Source organism: Capsicum annuum, chromosome 3, assembly GCF_002878395.1.
Source record: "Capsicum annuum cultivar UCD-10X-F1 chromosome 3, UCD10Xv1.1, whole genome shotgun sequence".
In the NCBI taxonomy this organism is placed as follows: Eukaryota; Viridiplantae; Streptophyta; class Magnoliopsida; order Solanales; family Solanaceae; genus Capsicum; species Capsicum annuum.
Genome location: NC_061113.1, coordinates 217,462,982 through 217,484,734, shown reverse-complemented (window position 1 = coordinate 217,484,734; position 21,753 = coordinate 217,462,982). Strand labels below are relative to the sequence as shown.

Genomic DNA, 21,753 nt, shown 5'->3' with positions numbered 1-21,753 from the left:
AAAATGTCTCAACCTTAGGGTATTAAGCCGCAAATCTCTATGAGACTATGTTAAAACATAAAGTTTTCAATGCATGTCCATCAAAGATCTTGAAATCAATGCCTTTTCACTTTCATACATACATACATACATACATATATATATATATATACATATATATATATATACATATATATATATATATATATTCTTTAAACCTTGTTTAAAATCAGCCAATCCATGCCCATGTAACTTAGGACAGTCCCACGTACCTTAATGACGAAGAAATCGTGAAAAGATCGACCCTTTAAGCTTGAATGTGCAAATCCTAAGTTGGTTTCTCTCCACTTGTTCTTTAGAAGATTAATTAGGGATTTGATTGAGTTAAAACATATTTGGGAGCCTTAATTCCGTGTAATGATGTTTAGGGACAGTTATGTGATGTCAAAAGACTTTGTTACCCTTGAAATAACTTAAAAAAAGAGCCCCTATACCGTAAAACATCAGGTAGGGGATGCCCAATCTATGTCCTAACACCAAGTGAGCGGCGCTTAGCCCATGGCACAGACATAACGTGTGCGGTGTCTTGCTCATCGCCTAGCTTAACAGTGCCTCAATCAAACACTCATAACTTTTGACTCAGGACTCGGATTGACGAACGGTCGGAGGCGTTGGAAAGAAGACTCGAAGGACTTTAACTTGATATATAGTGGGTCACATGAATCTTTATACATTAGGAGAAACATTCGGTGGAAGTTGGCCCATGCAAAATCGTCAACTAAAAATCAATCGATAGGAAAGTGCTCAACTTAACTTTTTAGCTAGGAGATTCTTATGGTATATATTCATCTCCAGGGATGTTTCTATACTAAGGAAATATAATTCACACTTATTTCTAACTAGAGACCATTGAAGTCGGGTCCATATACGTCGGAAAGACGGTTCAACTTTAACCCAAAAGTGTGGGGTGTTACATAATGATAATTAAACAATAATCATGAAACATTAAAAGAAAATAGTCTATAGAAAATCTTTAAAGAATAAAAAGAAATGGTAGTCGAAAAGAGAAAAAAACGTGCCTTTACTTTTTTTTCTTTATTTATTGACTGATTTTTAAGGTAAAACATAGAAATGAGAAGAAGTATGGACATTTTTATTTGATGCGCATTTATTTAATATAAAAACTAAAATAAAAAAATATTGTTAATATTTCTAAAATTAAAACAATAATTGGTAGGATATAATAAGAAAATAGGTATGTAGTATTAGTAAATATGGCCCAGCAATCCTCATGTCAGGCTGTCAGCCTTGTCATATAAAAATGAAAAAAAAAACTTGCTAGGAGTGGGAAACAAACATCAGAAGTTTAGGTTTCAAATGCACACCCTGGCAGCTGGACTAACGCCTTCATTACATTTAAAGGGTGTTTATTTAACTATATTGTCACAGGAACAGAATATTTTATTGATGAAGAATATTAATCTGACCATCCTTAATCTTGACGGGACTTGCTTGATGTATCTGATTAAGTTGTTTTCCTACCGTCTGCACATGAAATGTGACTGCCTTAGCTCATTATGCCATGATTTAGTATTGGTGGGAGCACTAGAGGCTTTCTTCAAGATATGAATAAAATGTTATTTATTTGGATTTAGTAAAATCTATATTTTTTCAACAATAACTTCAAACACATGTTTAAATTAACATATGAATAATCAAATAAAGTTTAAACTCTGTATTTACAACTTTAAACTTTTAAGTTTTAAGAGTAAGTTTAACCAACTTATGAACAATCAAAAATGAAGTTCAAACTATTTTTCTTGAAAATAGAAAAATCAAATGTTAAGAACTTCAACACAAGTTCAATCACCTTATAAACTATCAAAATGAAGTTAAAGATTCAAGTCCACCGAATTCACGAGCTAAACAGAAAGATTAGCTAACACAAAATAGCTAATCTCAAACAAGCCCATTCATATTAATCAGACACACCAAATATAAAAAGGAAGAAAAGAGTTAAGTTTACACCCGGCCCTGTTTCGATATTACTATTTAAAGTTCAGCTAATCGTATCCTAACATGAAGCAGCAGAATACTTATTGATATTGTTCAATACGAATGATTTTTCAACAAGAACCAACGTCAAGGAAACATATTACATCCTCAAGAAAATACATAATGCAGCAGTCCATTTTATCCAAATTATATCGCGAATCAAATGCTATTTTTCAAAGCATAAGAGGACAAAATGTCAGGAATATTTCTCTCTAATTCAGCTATGTCATCCTCCTTCAAACTAATCCATGCTTCTATTCCATCACCGTCCTTTGTGTCCATCAAAATAATCACTTCAAGACTTCTACAAGCACTGCTCACCCAGAATGGCTTTCCCCAACCAAAGTCTGCTTCATACCACGGGAATCTGCACCAACTACTGCTGAGATAAATGTCCTCATCTTTTTGACCAAATGCATTTACATATTCTCTGCTTTGATCAATAACCATAGAGGCAATATCATCGATGCTCGCCTTACCAATACTTATCAATGTCTTCCTTAATGCGATTCCTACAGAATTAACAAAGTCTTGTAACTCCTGTCTATGATTTGCCTCAAGAGTAGGAATACCAATTAGGGTACAATTACCAAGAGCATGTTCTAAAGATGGTAACTTTGATTTTGCCCTCACATTAATAGGAATTATTAACCAAGAGTCCCTTGAATGTCCACGTTTGGCTGAGGAAATTCCCAGAAGAACCTTCCATATCAATGACAGAACGGCCATCACTCGAGTAGGTTTCACGAATGGAGCACTTGAATTGATTCTGTCTTTGAGATTTGCTATTACTGAAGCATCAAATACAAACCTCCTTGTGACAATCTTAGGGCTGACGATGTCGGGAGCAGGCGTTGAAGAAAATTGATGATGTTCTAGTGGCACTACTCTTGGGGGAAAGAGGGACGGCAAATGACCAAAACTAGGGAGACAATCTTTTGTTGCTGTCCCTGTTTGGCTAACCCGCGCCCATTCCTTGATAAATGTTGCTATCGTATAACTATCTGATATGCTATGTGAAATTTGTATACCGATGACTAGGCCACCACAATTGAATATATTAACTTGGATCGCAAGTAATGGAAGCAGCAGTGTACTTTCCATAGGAACAATATTACACCATGGAAGAAGATGATCCAAAAGCTCAACCTTGGGTCCTAATTGATGGAGGAATTCAGCAAGATCCGCATTGACTCGGGTTTCAACATACTCAGCACCTTCGTCATTACAGTGAATTGAGAGGTCGTTTCTACTAAATCTTCCTGCTAGAGGGTAAAAATTGACTAAGGTGTCAGCCAATGATTTCTTCAGCTTATCAGATTTTTCTGCTGTATTGTTCTGTTCACTACTCGGTAAATAGTGAAACAACATTGGTACATAGTTACTAGCATCTGGTTGATCGAACATTGAAAGCTTAAGGGTACGAAGATGATTCGGAGTAGGAGTCGAGGGCTTTAACATTTCCGTTATCTGGATTTGAATCTCCAAATTGGACATTAGAGCAAACAAATAACAGAAAAACAGAAAATGTATGGAGATATTTCTAGAAATGAAAAGGAACAAACAAAGTTTCTGAAAGTTCCCTTTTCTTTTTGTTGATTTCAAACATATTTTCTTAGATAGATTTATAGGTTGATAGAGAGGCAAGTTACGTTGGCTGGCATTAGTTTATTTCCAATGAAAAATTAAACATGCACTGGTAGGCGCATTAGTTTATCGTCATAAATAAATTTCACAAAGGTGCTTTATCTGTAACCAATATTGCCCTTGATTCCCATGAACATTGTAACCACTTAGTACAGATCAGATCGACATTATATTGCCTCTTTGTTTTATCCACTGATGGTCATTATGTTATGATACCAATAATTTCATTAACAACTCTAACAATATCGCATGTTTGATTTGCCTAGTTAATTAAATCTATATATAATCAATTTAGAGATAATTTCAAATATATACAATAAAATAATTAGCTTACGATAAATAGTCATGTTTTTAATAAAAAAAAAAAAGCCGAAAAATAAAAAAAAACTCCCCTATCAGCCACAGTCAAACTGTGGCTAAATGGTATAAAAACCGCGATTAGTGACCCATAACTAATAATTTTATCAATTACCAAGGAAAATTGGGGTCCGAATCCCCTCCAGTAGCAAATCCTTCAGCATAAAAGTCACGCGTCTACCTAAACAAAATCAAAGGATGAGACTGGATTATATTCCCCTTCATTGCAAATTAACCCAACATGCAACAAGTGTAACACGAACATAACTCACTTCATAAGCATAACCAGAAAAGAAATTTGTTGTGTGGGTTTACCACACCCTCACTCCTCGCAACTCTTTTTCATTTCTAAAACATCATCCCCTCTCTAAGATTGAGAGATACTACTAAACTTCGGTAAAAAAAATTCCAATGCAAAACAAACTAGAGATCACTTGACCCTAACCCAATAAATATTATAGTACAAGAAAAAGGGCCACATCTATGGTGCTACAAGCAGAAAATGAAAGAGCTTTGGGTTGTCATCCATACCCCTCTACAATACCCGAGTAGATATTCACATATCCCAATTTCTACCAAAAACACCCCCACACTGGTTAATCTTAACCAATAAAATACTAAACTATCAACCAAGTCATAAATACCTAACATAATACTATACTAATACCATAATAGCTCAGTCTATGAGGAAAGTAAGTCTAGCCTATCTGGAAGTCGCCGAGAGCTCAAGAAAGTCCACTACTCCAGAGCTTTTTTCCTTTCGAGAAGCTTTCGACTGCTGCCACACTATCAAAATAGTAGTCTAAGCATTAAGACGGGAACATTGATACCCATATTACATATAAATGCTCCAGATCAAAAATTAAACTAAAAATCTCATGTGGGATCCGCTTGTGACATCACGAATTCAAAATCGTCAATACATCCTCTAAGCTCAAGGATCATTAACCTCACAAATGGGTAGAATCCGAGCATAAGTAAGCCCCAAATCGGCCCCAACACTATTCTAGGGATTTAATGTTAACCGGAGATGGAGACTTATGGAAATAACAACGAGAAAATTAGCACAACGACTTCTTCAACTCACCCCCAACACCCAATGATTGATCTTCACAATTTCTTAGCTCCTCTAGGGTTTTATGAAGTTGGGACTTGAAATAAATAAGGAAAAAGTCGGGTCCCAACAAATTGCACCAGGGGTCCCTTCATCGCGAATGCGAGGACCACACTGTGAACGCAACCCTTGACTCGACCTTCACAAACGAAGTCCGATCCACCGCAATCAAAAAGAAGAAAGTCTGGACCGATCGACAACTGACTCTTTTTGAACGCGAAGGCTGGCTCACGAATGTCAAGGCCATTTTTGGCCTGCACCACAAAATGTTGCACTAGCAAACTTGGCTAAGTGTCAAGTTTCTAATCGAACCCTCGAAATTAGTTTGAAATCTCGTGAACACAAATGAACTATGCTAACCTACCAAATTTGATATTTCAGACTCAGCAACACCATCTATATGAGGTAGTTTTGGTCGAAAGTGGGCCCCACATACAAAGAATCATTTTAACCAAAGTCTACCCAATAGCCAAAAATGAGTTTGAAAGTCTTGAGACCTGAATCAAGAGTCCCCCAACCTAAAATCAACATTCCAGAGCTAAAGAAACTATCAGAATTAGCATCCAGGATCGTTTACGTAAATTTGAGGTTCGGTACCCATTTCTTAACATCGAAAGCTCCAAAATAGAAAATTGACTCTAAAAATAAAATAAACCACCCGATAATCGAACTTCAGTCCTAGCAAATCATAACTGACTTGGGACAATTAAGGTCATTATAGTTTCTCTATGGCTTACTTCATTATCAAAAAAAAAAACAAGAAATTTAAAGTTAAGTTACTTCTAATTAAAGAAAAGATGACAATCTTTGGGACAAACAAGAAGGAAATTGTATCACATAAATAGAGACACAAATAACATTATTATGTCACCTAAATAGTATTTGGTTTGCAATTTTAAAACTTGCATAACTAATATATTATAAGTTATTAGAGAATCTATGCATTATTTTATGTATGATAAAAGGTGGATTAACCAATATATGAATAACTAAACTTTATGGAGTCGTTTGATAGTTAGTAAGAGTTATACATGTACTAATAATGTTGGGATTAATTATGAGAAAATCTATATATTATTTTATAAACATATTAGTTATGCAAGGAGCAGTTATCTCAAGTATTAGTTATACATGTATGAGTTACTCCATCTTCTATTCTGCATAAAATTATATATGAATTTTCTCATAATTTATTCATAAATTAGTTATGTGGATTTTTAAATTGAAAATCAAACATTGAGTTAATTTTAAGAAAAAATATTAAAAATATTTCTTGAGTTTTTTACACAAAAAATAGTTATGTAGTGTATATGTAATGTATCAATATTATATAAATAGTTGTTTAGTGTATATATAATGTAACAATATTGTATAAATGATATATACATATGTATTGATATTGTATAAATGGTGTATGAACATGTATACATGATGTATAAATAGTTATGCAATGTATTGACATTGTATACATAGTTATGCAGTGTATATGTAAAGTATAAATATTGTATAAATGATGTAAAACGTGTATTGATATCATATAAATAGTTATGTAATATATATATATATATATATATATATATATATATATATATATATATATATATATATATAATGTAACAATAACGATATTTATTTTACGTTCTAACCTAATAAATAAAAGTATAAACAAAAATAAAAATAAAAGTTGCAACAAGAAACGTTTAAAAGCACAGCAAAAAAGTTTTTTTTTTTTAAAACAAAATCTATAAGGCAGCAAAAAAAAAAACAAAAAAAAAAGTCTTTTTTACCAAAAAGGTTAATGCCTACAAAAAACTACTTAATTTTCACCTAAAAGTGCTATTATTATACTAAGCGTACATAGGGTGGCAAATGGGTGGATCAGATCGGATTTGGATGGATTGAGCTAAAATGGATTGAATTGCAATCCACTCATATAATATATGGATAAATATAGATCTAATTAAATATAAATTTGGTAAAAATAATTTCAACCCATTTTAACTTCTAAAGCCAAAAACTTAAAACTTCTATATGCATCTCAACTTGATGTCTTGATTTTTTTATTCCCTACCCCCCCCCCCTCCCCCCCCCCCCCTAAAAAAAACATACGGAGTAATTTTTTTTAAAAAAAAAAGTTATCCCACCCCACCCTCTTACCTCAATGACCGCTCACACCCCCTACCTCGACCCCCACCCCTTAAAAAAAATTCTTTTTAAAAAACTAATTTTTGGTTTGAAAAATAATTTCTTACCCCCATCCCTAGGGGTGTGCATCGGTCGGTTCGCTTCGATTTCATATGTTATTGGTTCGGTTTATCGATTTTTGATTTTTAAATATGTAAAATCAATAACTAGCCAATACGATATTTTCTTATCGGTTTCGGTTTATCGATTTTGGTCCTTAACGGTTCGATTTTCGATTTAACCAATAAAAAAATACTTATAAAATAGAAATAGTAACAACTAACATAAAAAAATAAAATCTTAATTACCGCCAAAACCTACGCAATGCATTTTAGTTTACAAGAATCTTCAAACTTGAACTGAATATTAGTTAGGAAAAAAATTGAATTCTAATTGTTGGAAACTATAAATGCTTCAAGCTTTTTATTACGATAATAATCGAACTTTATATTGTGCCTTTGCTGCCCTGAATAGGTTAATACTTTGTGAATCACTGAATTATGAATTAGTAGTGCATATAATCTATATACATACGCATATCTCTCTCTCTCTCACTATATATATATATATATATATATATATAAAACATAAATAGGGATAAAACAATAACTTAGTGTATCCTTATTGGGTTATCGGTTAAACCGATAACCCAATAAGCTAAAATCGATACCGAACCGTTTACCCAATAAAATTTTTTGTAAAACCAATAAAAAACTGTTAATTTGATAACCCAATAACATTTTTAACGGTTCGGTTTATCAATCGGTTCAATTTTTTTTTATACCCCCCCCCCCCCCCACATATCCCCCCCCCCCCCGCTAACCCCCCTATCCCCAAACCCCCAAATTTAAAAAAAAAAAAAATTAAAAAAATTCTACTCCTACCATACCCTCACCCCTAGCTCCACCAACCCCACCCACCCTACCCTACCAAAAAATATTTTTAAAAAAAATAAAAATAAAATTCAGAAAGAGAAAAAAAAAAAGATTGCATCCCACCGCCACTACCCAACCCCTCACCCCCAATTTTATTTTAAATCAAATGAAATTTTTTTAAAATAACAAAATTTAAAAGAAATCAAAAAAAAAAAAAAATTACCTCTCCCTCTTCCCCGCCCTACCCCCTTCAACGCAACCAGTAATTTTCTATTTAAAAAAAAATTAAAAACAAAATTAAATTTTTTTCAAAAAAATAATTTTTTTCTTTTTCCCCCAACCCCAACCCCAACCATCCCAGGCCACCCCAACTCTATTCCTATTTTTTTTTCCTTAAAAGAAGATTAAATTTTTGTTGTGCAATTAGAAAAGCATAAGTGGGTAATCTCTGTGTGTAAATGGATATTCATATTTTACTCATGTTATTCATATTTGTATGAGCTTTTAAAATAAGTTGAAATTCATATTTATCCATTTAAAATATAAGTGATCTAACTCAATAAATATGAATTAAATGAACTCATTTCATTAATATGAACTCAAATTGTCACCCATAGGCCATAAGTGTAGAAAATCCTCAGACCTTCTCAACATATACAACTGTGTACATCTACAACATACTAATTTCATACAACATTTTTTTTGGTGATAGCACCAAATTCCACTTGAATCCAACACTCAAAATTATCAACTCACTGATCACCAAGAAATGATGATCATTTTAGGTAGGAAATGATAAGTGTGGCTATTTTTGAGTAAGAAATTTAATTCAAAAAATATTTTGTTTAATTTTTCTTTATTTTATCGCAAAATTCGTTTGCTTAATTAATTAACTCTATAGGTAGCAGATAAACGAAGAGACAATATAATGTCGATTTGTACAAGTACTATTTCATCTTCGTGGCCTTAACCTTTCAATGTTCGATCAGCCAGATGCTAGTAACTATGCACCAATTCTGTTTCACTATTTTCCGAGTAATGAACAGAACAATACAGCAGAAAGATGTGATAAGCTGAAGAAATCATTGGCCGACACCTTAGTCAATTTTTACCCTCTAGCAGGAAGATTTAATAGAAACGACCTATCAATTCAGTTTAATGACCAAGATGCTGAGTATGTTGGAACCCGAGTAAATGCAGATCTTGCTGAATTCCTCCATCAATTAGGACCCAAGGTTGAGATTTTCGATCATCATCTTCCATGGTGTAATATTGTGTCTATGGAAAGTGTTGGAAAAAATTACTAATGATATTGGATAGGAATTAATAATAGTAAGAGAGTTGTCACAAACACTGTGTCATGGCAAGTCACGGTCTTGAAAGCGATTTCGGCCCGACTCCGGTGCAAATCCTTCTAGCCAGTCGCTCCCCAAGGTTCCACAGCTACTTCCAAACACGTGCACTTATGGCTGGAAGTTTGGAGGTTTTCCAAACCAATTGCCCAAAAATTATCAAAGAATAGGAAGCCAAGATTACGGTAGAGAATTGATAAAGGGAAGAGAGTATTTTGTTTCCGATGTTTTCTTCATGTTTAGCTCACAAATGATTCACGTTAAATAGGTATATCATTTACGTTTTATCCATCACAAGAGTTAAAGAAGAGAACAGAGTTAATGTACGTAATGTAACATTACTCTTGAATTAATGACAAAGTCATAAAGTAACTTTTAAGACTTCTGAATGCCTCTTCTTTCACAAAGTAGCATTTATAAGAAACCGCCATTTGTATCACATTTAAGAGTAGTAACTCTCCCATCCTATAGATTCTTATAACTTACGGATGTTTACAAATATTTATTACAGAGAGTTTAAAGAGTTTTTAATCTTTGCATTAATTAAGAAGGAATTATCCTTCAATCCCCCACTAATGCAAAGATAAAGAATGGAATAATTTTTGGGCAAAAGAAAGGAACATGTACTTAAGTGTCAATATCTTTCAATTTGAATTGACATGTAGTGATATGAGGTAACAAAATATCCAAAAAGTGAAGTGTTCTTGAACTAGATGGACATAAGTTGAGACCCCCACAACACATACCATATTCTTGATTTTGAGCAACTTCCGCGATACTACAAAGTGCTTTTATAGTCATGCACACAAACCTTGGATCTCATGAGTGCTCTAGAAAGACGACCCAAGTCTTTCATTAAAAGGTGACCAACCTTTTACACTCACATAGGTAATCCATCAAGTCTATCTTATGGACCACCTTAAAGCTATGGATCATTAAGAGCAAAAATAAGCTCAACCTCATAATACACTACCTCACGCCATAGGGATAGGATATGTAGTGTTTATTGAAGGCCTATATGGCTTCGTTTGACCACAAATGGATATCCACCATATTACCTCAATCCATGGGCTTTAGCCCCATCCCTCTCGACGATTCAAAGATCATTTTTCTTGTCAAATCCTTGGTCATAGGATCCGTCAATTTTTTTTTGGGTCTTACATATTTCAAGAAAATAACATCATATTTCAATAATTGTTTAACTACACCATGTCTGATGTGAATATATCTATTTTTACCATTGTATACACTATTTTTAGCAATCCCAATTACCTCCTAGGAGTCACAATGTAAAGAGACTGGTGACATTTGTCTTCCCTATAAAGTCACATCTATCAAAAGATTTCTTAGCCACTCAGCTTCTTTCCCTGCCAACTCGAGATTAATGAATTTAGATTCCATGGTAGAACGTGCTACACAAGTCTGCTTTGAAGACTTCCACGAAATAGCATCTGTACCCAAAGTAAACACATAGTCACTGGTCGAGCTAACTTCATCATTGCCAGTCACCCAGTTTGCATAACAAAAACCTTCTAAAACAACAGGACATTTATTAAAATGCAAAAACCAATCCATAGTACCTCTCAAGTACCTTAACAAGCGATGAAGAGTATGCTAATGTCACTACTGGGATTATGAGTATATCTACTAACAGCATACGCTATATCAGGCCAATTATAGTTCATGAGAAACATTACGCTCTCAATTATTTTTGCATATTCAGTTTGAGAAACACTAGAATCTCTATTCTTTTTCAAGTGTATGCTAGGATCATAAGGAGTTCTCACTGAAACTACATCAAACCAATCAAACTTTTTAAACATAATGAGATTGACACAAAGAGAAACCATTAACAGTTCTTTTGATTTTTATCTCTAAAATCACATCAGCTTCTCTAAGGTCTTTCATATCAAATTTAGAAAATAAAAATTTCTTAGTCTCTTTTATAACATTCACATTAAGACCAAAGATTAACATGTCATCCACATATAAACATATAATCACACAATATGATCCTATCATTTTAGTATAAACACAGGTATCAGATGAATTAACAACAAAGTCATTATTCATTAATGTGAAATTAAATATTTCATACCACTGCTTAGGTGCTTGCTTCTGTCCATATAAGAACTTTCTCAATTTGCATACTTTATCCTCTTATCATAGAACCACAAAACCCTTAGGTTGAATCATATAGAAGTATTATTTTACACATCATTAGGCATATCATTTTTTAAAGGAAAAACATGCTCAAAAAAATTTTGCAACTTCAGATTCACAAATAGAATAATCATTTAATGACATAAATCTATATGCAGTACTATTTTGAGCATAACTAATAAAAATAGTGTCAAAGGTCATAGAACCTACATTTACTCATTTAAAATCAGGTAGACCAACCTTAGCCAAACACCCCTGCACTTTCAAAAATTTAAAGTTAGGAGCAAATCCTTTACACAATTCATATGAGGTCCTGTCTAACTTTTTATGAGGGACTCTATTAAGAATATAACATACAGATAAGACAACTTTCTCCCACATATAGTCAGGTAGACCCAAGCTTAAAAGCATAGAATTCATCATTTTCTTAAGTGTTCTATTCTTTCGTTCGATTACATCATTCTGTTGGGGTGTATAGGGAGCACAAAACTCATGGATAATACCATTTTTCTCACAAAAATCTTCTAGAGTTTTAGTACTATAGTCACCGCCTCTATTAGATCTAAATCTCTTGATTTTCCTATCTAATTGATTTTCTACTTCTGCTTTGAATTTTAAAAACATGATTTCGGCCTCATCTTTAGACTTAAGAAGGTATACCTTAGTGTACCTAGAAAATCCATCAACAAAAGTAATATAATACTTCTTTCCAACTTTACTAATAGTGTTCTTAAAATCTGCTAAGTCTGAATGTACTAGTTCAAGAAATTCAGTCTTTTTACTAGTAACATATTTAAAAAGGTTTCTTGGTATGCTTTGCTTCTACACCCAGAGGACATTTAGAAATATCATTAATATTTACTATAGGAATTAATCACATTTTCTAAGTCTTTTAATAGAAGCAATATTAACATGACCTAGTCTACCATGCCACAAATTAATAGACTCAGCAGTATAAGCAGAATTAAAAATATCTGGACTATTCACTGTCTTTTGAACAGTGTTCAGTATAAATAAACCCCCACTGAGATATTCCTTCCCAACAAAGTCTTTTTTCACAAGAAATAATAATTTTATCAGATTCAAAAATAAGTTTAAAGCCTACTTTATTGAGAAGTGCTCCAAAAACTAAGTTTCTACGAGGGAGAAAACATTTAGAACATTGTTCAAGACTAATATTTTATCAAAAGTTAATTTAAGAGAATTTTTCCTTTACCCAAAACTTTAGCAGTAGTGGAGTTACCCACGTAGACACACTCGTCATTGGTGGATTCCTCAAAGTCATGGAATAACTCTATGTTGGCTCAGAAATGCCTTGAATCCCCTGTGTCCAACATCCACTCAGTCTTGTTATACACCAAGTTCGTCTCGACGACTACTGCCGCAATCACTTCATCACCCTCAGCAAGATAAACTTGGACATCATTATGTCACCCCTGTTTTGAGTTTTGAAAACTATCTCACATTGCTTTAGTAGATTTGTAAGTAACAAGTAAATAAAAAAAAAGTATTAGTAATATGACTCAATAAATGCTCTCAAGCATTTATGTTATCCTTTTTAACCTTCTTTTTAGCAAATTCACCAAAAATCATAACAGTGTTAGAACCAATAATAATGTCATCATTAAACAAAATATAATCAACTTCTAATTGTTTGAAGAAAATCAGAAGTTTTTGTGACCAACATTTAAAATTTTTCGTCCAATGGCTCAAGTTTTGATAAATCAAAAAAAGTTTTGTTCAAAGAAATAGCCATTTATCAATATTGTATGTAAGAAAATCCCTTTCAAATTGTTAGAAAAAATTACTACAATATTGATATTGGGTAGCAATTAATGATAGTAAGAGAGCTGTCACAAACATTGTGTCGTGGCAAGCCAATGCCTTAAAAGCAATTTCGGCCCGACTCCGGTGCAAATCCTTCTAGCCGGTTGCTCCCCAAGGTTCCACAGCTACTTCCAAACATGTGCACTTATGGCTGGAAGTTTTAAAGGTTCCCAAACTAATTGCCCAAAAATTTTCAAAGAATAGGAAGCCAAGATTACGGTAGAGAATTGATAAAGGGGAGAGAGTATTTTGTTTCCTATGTTTTCTTCATGTTTAGCTCACAAATGATTCACCTTAAATAGGTATATCATTTACGTTTTATCCATCACAAGAGTTAAAGAAGAGAGCAGAGCTAATGTACGTAATGTAACATTACTCTTGAATTAATGACAAAGTCATAAAGTAACTTTTAAGACTTCTGAATGTCTCTTCTTTCATAAAGTAGCATATATAAGAAACCTTCATTTGTATCATATTTAAGAGTAGTAACTCTCCCATCCTATAGATTCTTATGACTTACAGATTGTAGATATTGAAATTTTATGGACTCTACAAAAAGAGTTCAATTTTGGTTAGATTTCTTGGGGGCTACTTTACCCTAAATCTAGCATAGTGGCTACTCTACCTTAAACCCTAAATTACGTCTATATAAAGGTGGCAAATATCCTTTAAAGAGGCATCTCCAAGAGATCCCAAATATGCCATAAATTCATGAGGTATTCATATCTCGAATATCTCAAAGGATCAAAACCACCGTCTCTTCTTGATTAATCAAATAAATCAAAAAGATCGACAAATCCTTCTTTCATGGAGATCAAATCCAAATATTCCTATGTTCGATAAATACGCCACTAACGGCCCTTGGATTACGGAGAAATTCAAATATTCCTATATTCGAGAAATACACCACTAACGACCCTCAAATTACGAAGAAATTCATATCTAAATCTTCCTACATTTGAGAAATACGCTACTGACGGTCCTCGAATCAAAGAGAAATCAAGAGAGAAGAATCAAGGGAGGAACAGATTTGTACCCACATCATTGATCAATAAAAAATTATTGTTTCTTCATATTTTTATTTGTGGTTGAATTTAATTTTTCATGAATTAAATTATGCTGGAAACACGAATGTTTGCAAATATTTATTACAGAGAGTTTTAAGAGTTTTTAATCTTTGCATTAATTAAGAAGGAATTATCCTTCAGAATGTACACTGCTGCTTCCATTACTTGCGATCCAAGTTAATATATTCAATTGTGGTGGCATAGTCATTGGTATACAAATTTCACATATCATAACAGATGGTTTTACTATAGGAACATTTATCACGGAATGGCCATACATTAGCCGAACGGAGATGGCAACAAAAGATTGTAGTTATGGTCATTTGTCGTCCCTCTTTCCCACAAGAGTAGTGCCATTAGCACATCATGAATTTTCTTCACTGCCATCTTCTTACACATTCAGTTCTAAGATTGTCACGAGAAGATTTGTGTTTGATGCTCAGGCAATAGTAAATCTCAAACATAGAATCAATTCAAGGGCTCCATTCTCGAAACCTAATTAATCAAGTGATGACGGTTCTGTCATTAATATGGAAGGTTCTTGTGGGAATTTCCTCAGCCCAACGTGGACATTCAAGGGACTCTTGCATAATAATTCCTATTAACGTGAGGGAAAAATCAAAGTTATTGTCTTTACAACATGCTCTTGGAAATTGTACCTTAATTAGTATTACTTAAGGAAATGGAGCAATCCCCATAGGTAGGGGTGTTCATGGGTCAGTTTGGGTCAGTTATTGATCAAAATCATAACCAAACCAACTTAGTCGGTTTTTAAATTTCTAAAACCAAACCAAAACAAACAAAAAAATAATCATCATTTTGGTTCTTGTCGATTTAGTTCGGTTTGGTTCGGTTTTTTTGGTTTATAACTTTAGCTAATGATAAAAGTTGAAGATTTAAAAAAACAAATCCAATCTAACATATAAGATGTCAATCGAGTGTTGTATCTCAACCTTGAAACTAAGATGTCAACTGTGTGTTATACTTCGGCAAAACCATGAACAACACCATATGAATGCTTCTAAAAAAATATTTAAAAACTACATTTAATAGAATGAAATGATAAACCCCGCAAAAGGTGAACACATAAACTTCTTGCTCGATATGGCTCAAAAAGAAAGTTAAAATTAGTGATTGTCTATAGTCTAATGAATCTTAGCTGTAAATTTCAATATACAACAAGATATTATTATCAAAATTGGTATCATTTGTCATTCAAAGTGCAAAATTCATTTAGAATCTCATAAGGGACTGTCAACTGGATGAAGACATATGACTGAATGTATTACGACTAAAGTTAAATCATGATTAATAAAATATAAAATGTAACAAATATTTATATTGTATTTATGAATAATATATAAATGATTATAATATATATATATATATATATATCGGTTCGGTTTGGTTATTTTGTCGGTTATTTTAGAGTAAAATCAAACCAAACTAAATTAGTATCGGTTTTTTAAAATTCAAAATCAAATCAAACGAAACTTAATCAAATATCGAATTTTTTAATCGATTTAGTTTGGATCGCGGTTCGATTTGATTTTTAACCAAACTGTGAACACCCCTACCCATAGGTGACTTTCTAGATTTTTCATGAAAAGATTATTATGTTGTCAGCAATAAGAAAATGTGAAATCAATTCAGAATACTTTTGAATCTCATTTCTCCATATTGCTGCTGCAGAATGTCATGATCGGTGATATTTTCTCCACATAAATTTAACTGTGATTTAATTCTACATATGAAAGAATTATATGCAGTTATATTTTTAAAATCTTGTAATCTCAAAAGAGTCCATTCATAATGTGTCTGTGGTTAGGTGGTCATATCTTTCTTTTAGGGATCGTTTGGTTTGAACACAAGTTATACCAAGATTAGTTATGCTGGAATAAGTTATGCTGAGATTAGTTGTCCCAGGATAAGTTATCTTGATTGTAGACACCTAATTTGTCTCTCTCCGATAACACTTTTACCATTTTACCCCCGTCTTTCTGCGTGCCCTCACCCGTATGATTATATCTCACAAAAATACAAAAAATAACAACCCTTAACAAAATCTCTAACAAATTAAATCCCTAACCTTATCCTAACAAACTTTATCCTAACAACCAACCCCACTACCCTACCCCACCTAACCTCTATCCCCTTCCACTCACGTTTTCCATATATTCTCAACATACAGTGACATATGGACACCTGCAAGATAAAAAAATTGAAAGAAAAAAGAAGGGGGACCCACGTCACAACAACTTGGGGGCCCACAAAGAATAAAAAACTACATCCTCTTCCATTTTTTTTCCATATACACAGTTTCTTCTCCATAAAAACTGGGACCTCCATACGACCATCTTCCATATTCACATAGAAAATCACCCTCACTCTCAACAACAGTCACACACACGTATGCTTGGAGGTTGAGAGAGAGCATAGAGAGGGAATTCGAAAGAGAAGGGAATTAGAAGAGGTAAATCGAGATTGAGCGAGAGGGAGAGAGATCGAGAAAAGAAGAGAAAAGGGGAAAAGTGGACTATTTTCATCGGAAATCCGGTGGAAGCTCCCTGGATTAGCCACTGGAAAAGCATCTCGATCATTGTTGTTATTGTTTTTAGCGATTTAACATCGAGGAACGTCGTTGGTCGCCCGAAGTCGTCCAAAACTGATTGTTTCTGCTATAACTCACCTGAAATTCCAAAGATCTACCCAAAACTTCTCTTTTTCCTCGTCGCTGGATCTCACGAAACTCTCGCGATACAAAAATGACATCCCAGTTTCAATTCCGATGAGGCTTCATTAAGTTAGGTCGAAAATCCACAATCTAAAATTCTTCTGTTGGTTTCTGATCTGTTTGGTTAGAGATTCTCGATACCGAGTTGAGTTCGTCGGTTAGGGCTCGATGTTGAGGGTCTGTTTGAATGAGGTTCTATTCGAAAAGATCAATTAATTGAAATAAAGCATCAAATTGAGGTCCAATTTTACTCTCTTTCTCTTTTTATCTCATTATTTATGATATTTTGTGCGTTGAACGAAATATTATGTGTTGTTTGATCCTTGTTGGTGGTGAATAGTCGCTTTGTGATGATTCATTGTTGTTTCCCTAATTAGGGATTGTATGGTGAAATGGTACCTCATTTGAGAATTAAAATTGGTTGTTTGGGACGGAATTGAAAAATTGACAAAAAGGGTGAATTTAGATTTTCTTTTGGTTTATTGTTGTTTTGTTTAAATAAGCTTGAATGTCGTTGGAATGTGATAGATTTATGACATAGTAAAATGGGTAGGCAAACGTAGGTTGGGTAGGCCAAGTTTAGAATTTGCGGTTTTGTTGAATGCTTGAAATTTTGTTGAATGATTTGGTTGTCTCACATTGAAAATATGTATTCATTTTACCGGGGAATGCCTCGAGGTCTTTTGTACTTCTTTACCAGGGAATGCCCCGATGTATCATGTACGCAAAGGAGGTTCGTGATAAAGGCCCGAGCCATCGGGTAAAGTATTGGAGAGTAGTATAGGTTAGAATAGGATTTACATTATTTGCAATTTTCTACTTTGGGTTTGTAATAATTGGACTGGACATTAACTTTTAGATTTATCATTTGTTTGGTTTGGTTGTTTTATGTGTTCTGTGGTTTATACATTCATAGTGTTAAATTAGCTGATATGCTCCACCAAGCGACCGAGGTCGAACCATGAGATCGAGGGGTGCCTAACACCTTCCTCTCGGTCAACAGAATCCCTTAATCGGAATCTCTATTCACAGATAAGTTTAAAAGAGTCAAAAACAGTTTTGAAAAAAGATTTCCAAAGGTGACTTGGCACACCCAATTATGCCAAGTGGCGACTCTGAATTTAAAAGTAAATAGTCCTTTTCGAAACAAATCTTCTTCTTTTGTCACTTAGTAATAAAAACCCTTTTGAAACTTAAAATTTATGCTTTTGGAGTTGAAAAGGGGGTGACAGCTTTGGCGACTCTGCTGGAGATTTTTCAGAATTTGAGCTTATTTTGGAGTTCTATCAGCTTAGTTTGACACTATAGATGTATAGACATTTTGTTTATGTTGTTTTGTGTTATTGTTTACGATTGTTGAGTGTCTACGTGCTCTTTGTTTATAGTTTTTACTTTATGTGTTACCGCTTTATATCTGGCATCATGTGCATAACCCGAGTCTTTCTTTCTGCAACAAGTCCGTAGTATACATGTGTACATGATCTATAGTTGAGTCACCCTTATTTTAAAAGGGGGAGCCATTGGGTTGTATAGATTAGGTGGACAGCTAAAGCAATCCACTATCGACCATACGCTCCCCTGAACAACCTTGTTAGTGGATCCCAATGTAGGTTAGCCTCTAGGTCATGCTTATCTACATCATATAGAGACCTAGCGGGACCCACGTGGCCCTTTGTAGGAGACTCACCTCTAAAGCATCCGTACGTGCTAAATGTTGTATCTTTGAGGGTAATGTGGTCATTTGATGAATTGATTTGGAGAAAATATGTGTTAGAAGTAAAGTGCGTAGGCAAGAAATGTTGAGAAAGAAATAGAAAAAAAAAGTGAAAAGTGAGTGGAAAAGAAGAAAAAAAAAAGAGTTTTGTAGTTTTTAGAGTTCTTTATGGCTTTTGTTTTCCACGATTCAAAAATTCAAAAAAAAAAGATTTTTTTTACTTTTGCACTCATTTTTCAAAAATCAAAAAAACATCAAAAAGATTTTCCTTTTGTTTCATTTAGCAAGCATTCACAATTCGAAAACTTCAAAATAAATTTTAAGAGCTTTTTATAAAAGAAAAATTCAAAAAAAAGGTGGTAGAAGTTTCGTACATTTCATATAACGAAAATACCAAAAAGATTTTCTTTCATAGCTGTTGATGTCTTTTTTTATGTGAAGTGTCAAATTGAAAACTAAAAAAAAAAAGATTTTGTTATGTTGTTCATCGTGTGTCTTTGGTCGTGTCTCAAGTCAGGGTGCAATAATCTATTTAATCATTAATTGTCCAATCTGGACGAACTACACACCCCTGATTCTCCTCTCTCGGGAGTGAGATATGTAGGAAGCCTATTGTTGGTTCGGGGATCTTATTTAAAAAATTCAAAAAGATTTTCTTTACTGTTTATTTAGAGTAGGTGTTTCACATATGCCTCGAAAAGAAAACTGCAAAAAGATTTTCCTTAATAGTCATAGGTTTCATTTTTGGTTGATCTTATTTGAAAAATTCAAAAAAGATTTTATTCACTCTCCATTTAGAGTAGGTGTTTCATGTACAATCTTTAAAAGAAAACAACAAAAAAAAAATATTTTCCTTTAATAGGTTCAAGTTTCATTTTCGTATGAAATTTAAAATCAAAAATCCAAAAATATTTTCTTCGGTAATCATAGATTTCATTTTGTACAGGAATCTGAAAAATTCAAAAAGATTTTTTCACTCTTCACTTAGAGTAGGTGTTTTATATACATCTCTAAAAGAAAACTACAAAAAGATTTTTCTTTAATAGTTTCAAGTTTCAAGTTTCATTTTCCTATGAAATTCAAAATCGAAAACCCAAAAAAGATTTTTCTTTGGTAATCACAGATTTCATTTTTGTATAGGGATGTTAAAGATGAAAAAATTCAAAAATATTTTCGTCAATTCTTTTGGCAAATTGTTATTTTCTTTTCTTCTTAAAGTTCCAAGGAATAGAAAAAGAGTTTAATTGGCCATTTTGATAAGACTTCATGAACTACGCACACCTGATTCTCCTCTCTCGGAAGTGAGATACGTAGGCGCCCTTATTGGGTTGGTGATCCTTTAAAAAAAAGGAAAAATAAAAAGGTTTTGAGAAAGTATTGAACTCTAACGCATTTGCTCTCTCTTGTCCAGTTAGTTTAAGGTGGTTGGTTTGTGGCATTTTGGCTGGTCCTTCATATTGCACCAAGTCAAAGAGAAAGTTATGGCCAACAGGAATACTGAGTTTGTTGTCACTGATCAGATAGGGAGTTCGGGCAATGAGAATTTAGGAGCTAATGAAGAGATTCAAAAATTAAGGCAACAAATGATAAAAATGCATCGAGCTTGGGCTAATGGGTTGCCACCTCCTCCATTTCCCGTTGATAATCTGGAATATCTTTCTAGCTTGCCTTCAGTGTCACATACACAATTTCCTATTTTTGTTGACACACCACAACATGCATCAGGACCTGCTCCGGGGCAACACTATCCAAACACATCCAATATTCATTTCCTCACTCCTCAACACAAAGCTATCACATGCTCAGCTTCACCCACTGTTTATGTTTTTGCAGCACCACCCCCACTCAAATCTCCTACTTTTGAGGTTTATCCATAAGTTGTGCCTCCCCACTCTGCGAGAGAGCCTGTATTGAATATTTTTCCTGATTAACATTATGCTATTGAGCCCATATTTAAGTCGACTAATCCTTATGGCTATACTCACCCGCCTGAATTTCCTCTTAACACTGAGAAACCTGTTATAATAGAAGAACAAGAGAAAATGATCACAAAATTGAGAAGTTTGGAACTGGCTATGAAAGACCTCCAGGGACTTGGGGGGACAAAAGTGTCTCATATAAAGATCTGTGCATGTTTCCTGGGTTCATCTTCCTTTTGGTTTTAAAATGCCGAAGTTTGAGAAGTATGATGGACATGGCGATCCTGTAGCACATTTGAGACGTTATTACAACCAACTAAGGGGTGCTGGGGGAAGGAAGAATTACCCATGGCATATTTTGGTGAGAGTCTTTCAGGCCTAGCTTCGCAATAGTTTGTTGACCAAGACATCGACAAGTAGATTAATTGGGATGACCTAGCTAATGAATTTGTGCAGCAATCCTAATATAATGTGGAGTTGATTCCTAATGAGAAATCCCTAACTAACATGAAGAAAAAGAGTACTGAGACTTTCAGAGAGTATGCGATTAGATGGCGCGAACAAGTTGCTAGGGTGAAACTATCAATGAAAGAAAGTAAGATAGTGGAGGTATTTATTCAAGCGCAGGATGAAACATATTATCAACACTTGTTACCTGCATTACGCAAGCCATTTATAGAGGTCCTCAAAATAGGGGAGATGATAGAGGATGGAATTAAGACCGGCTGCATTGTGAGTTTTACAACATTGAAAGCGACTACTCAAG

At 33.8% G+C, this 21,753-nt stretch overlaps 1 protein-coding gene and 1 pseudogene across 1 annotated transcript; one reads left to right on the top strand and one right to left on the bottom strand.

The window, feature by feature from the left end:
* Positions 1-1,881: 1,881 nt before the first annotated feature.
* On the bottom strand, positions 1,882-3,612 carry LOC107866160 (acetyl-CoA-benzylalcohol acetyltransferase-like). The gene has a single exon (XM_016712333.2). It carries the CDS (start codon positions 3,529-3,531, stop codon positions 2,194-2,196), a length of 1,338 nt encoding a protein of 445 aa, XP_016567819.1. The 5' UTR covers positions 3,532-3,612; the 3' UTR covers positions 1,882-2,193.
* Positions 3,613-9,188: 5,576 nt separating this feature from the next.
* On the top strand, positions 9,189-15,298 carry LOC124896812 (annotated as a pseudogene).
* Positions 15,299-21,753: the final 6,455 nt, after the last annotated feature.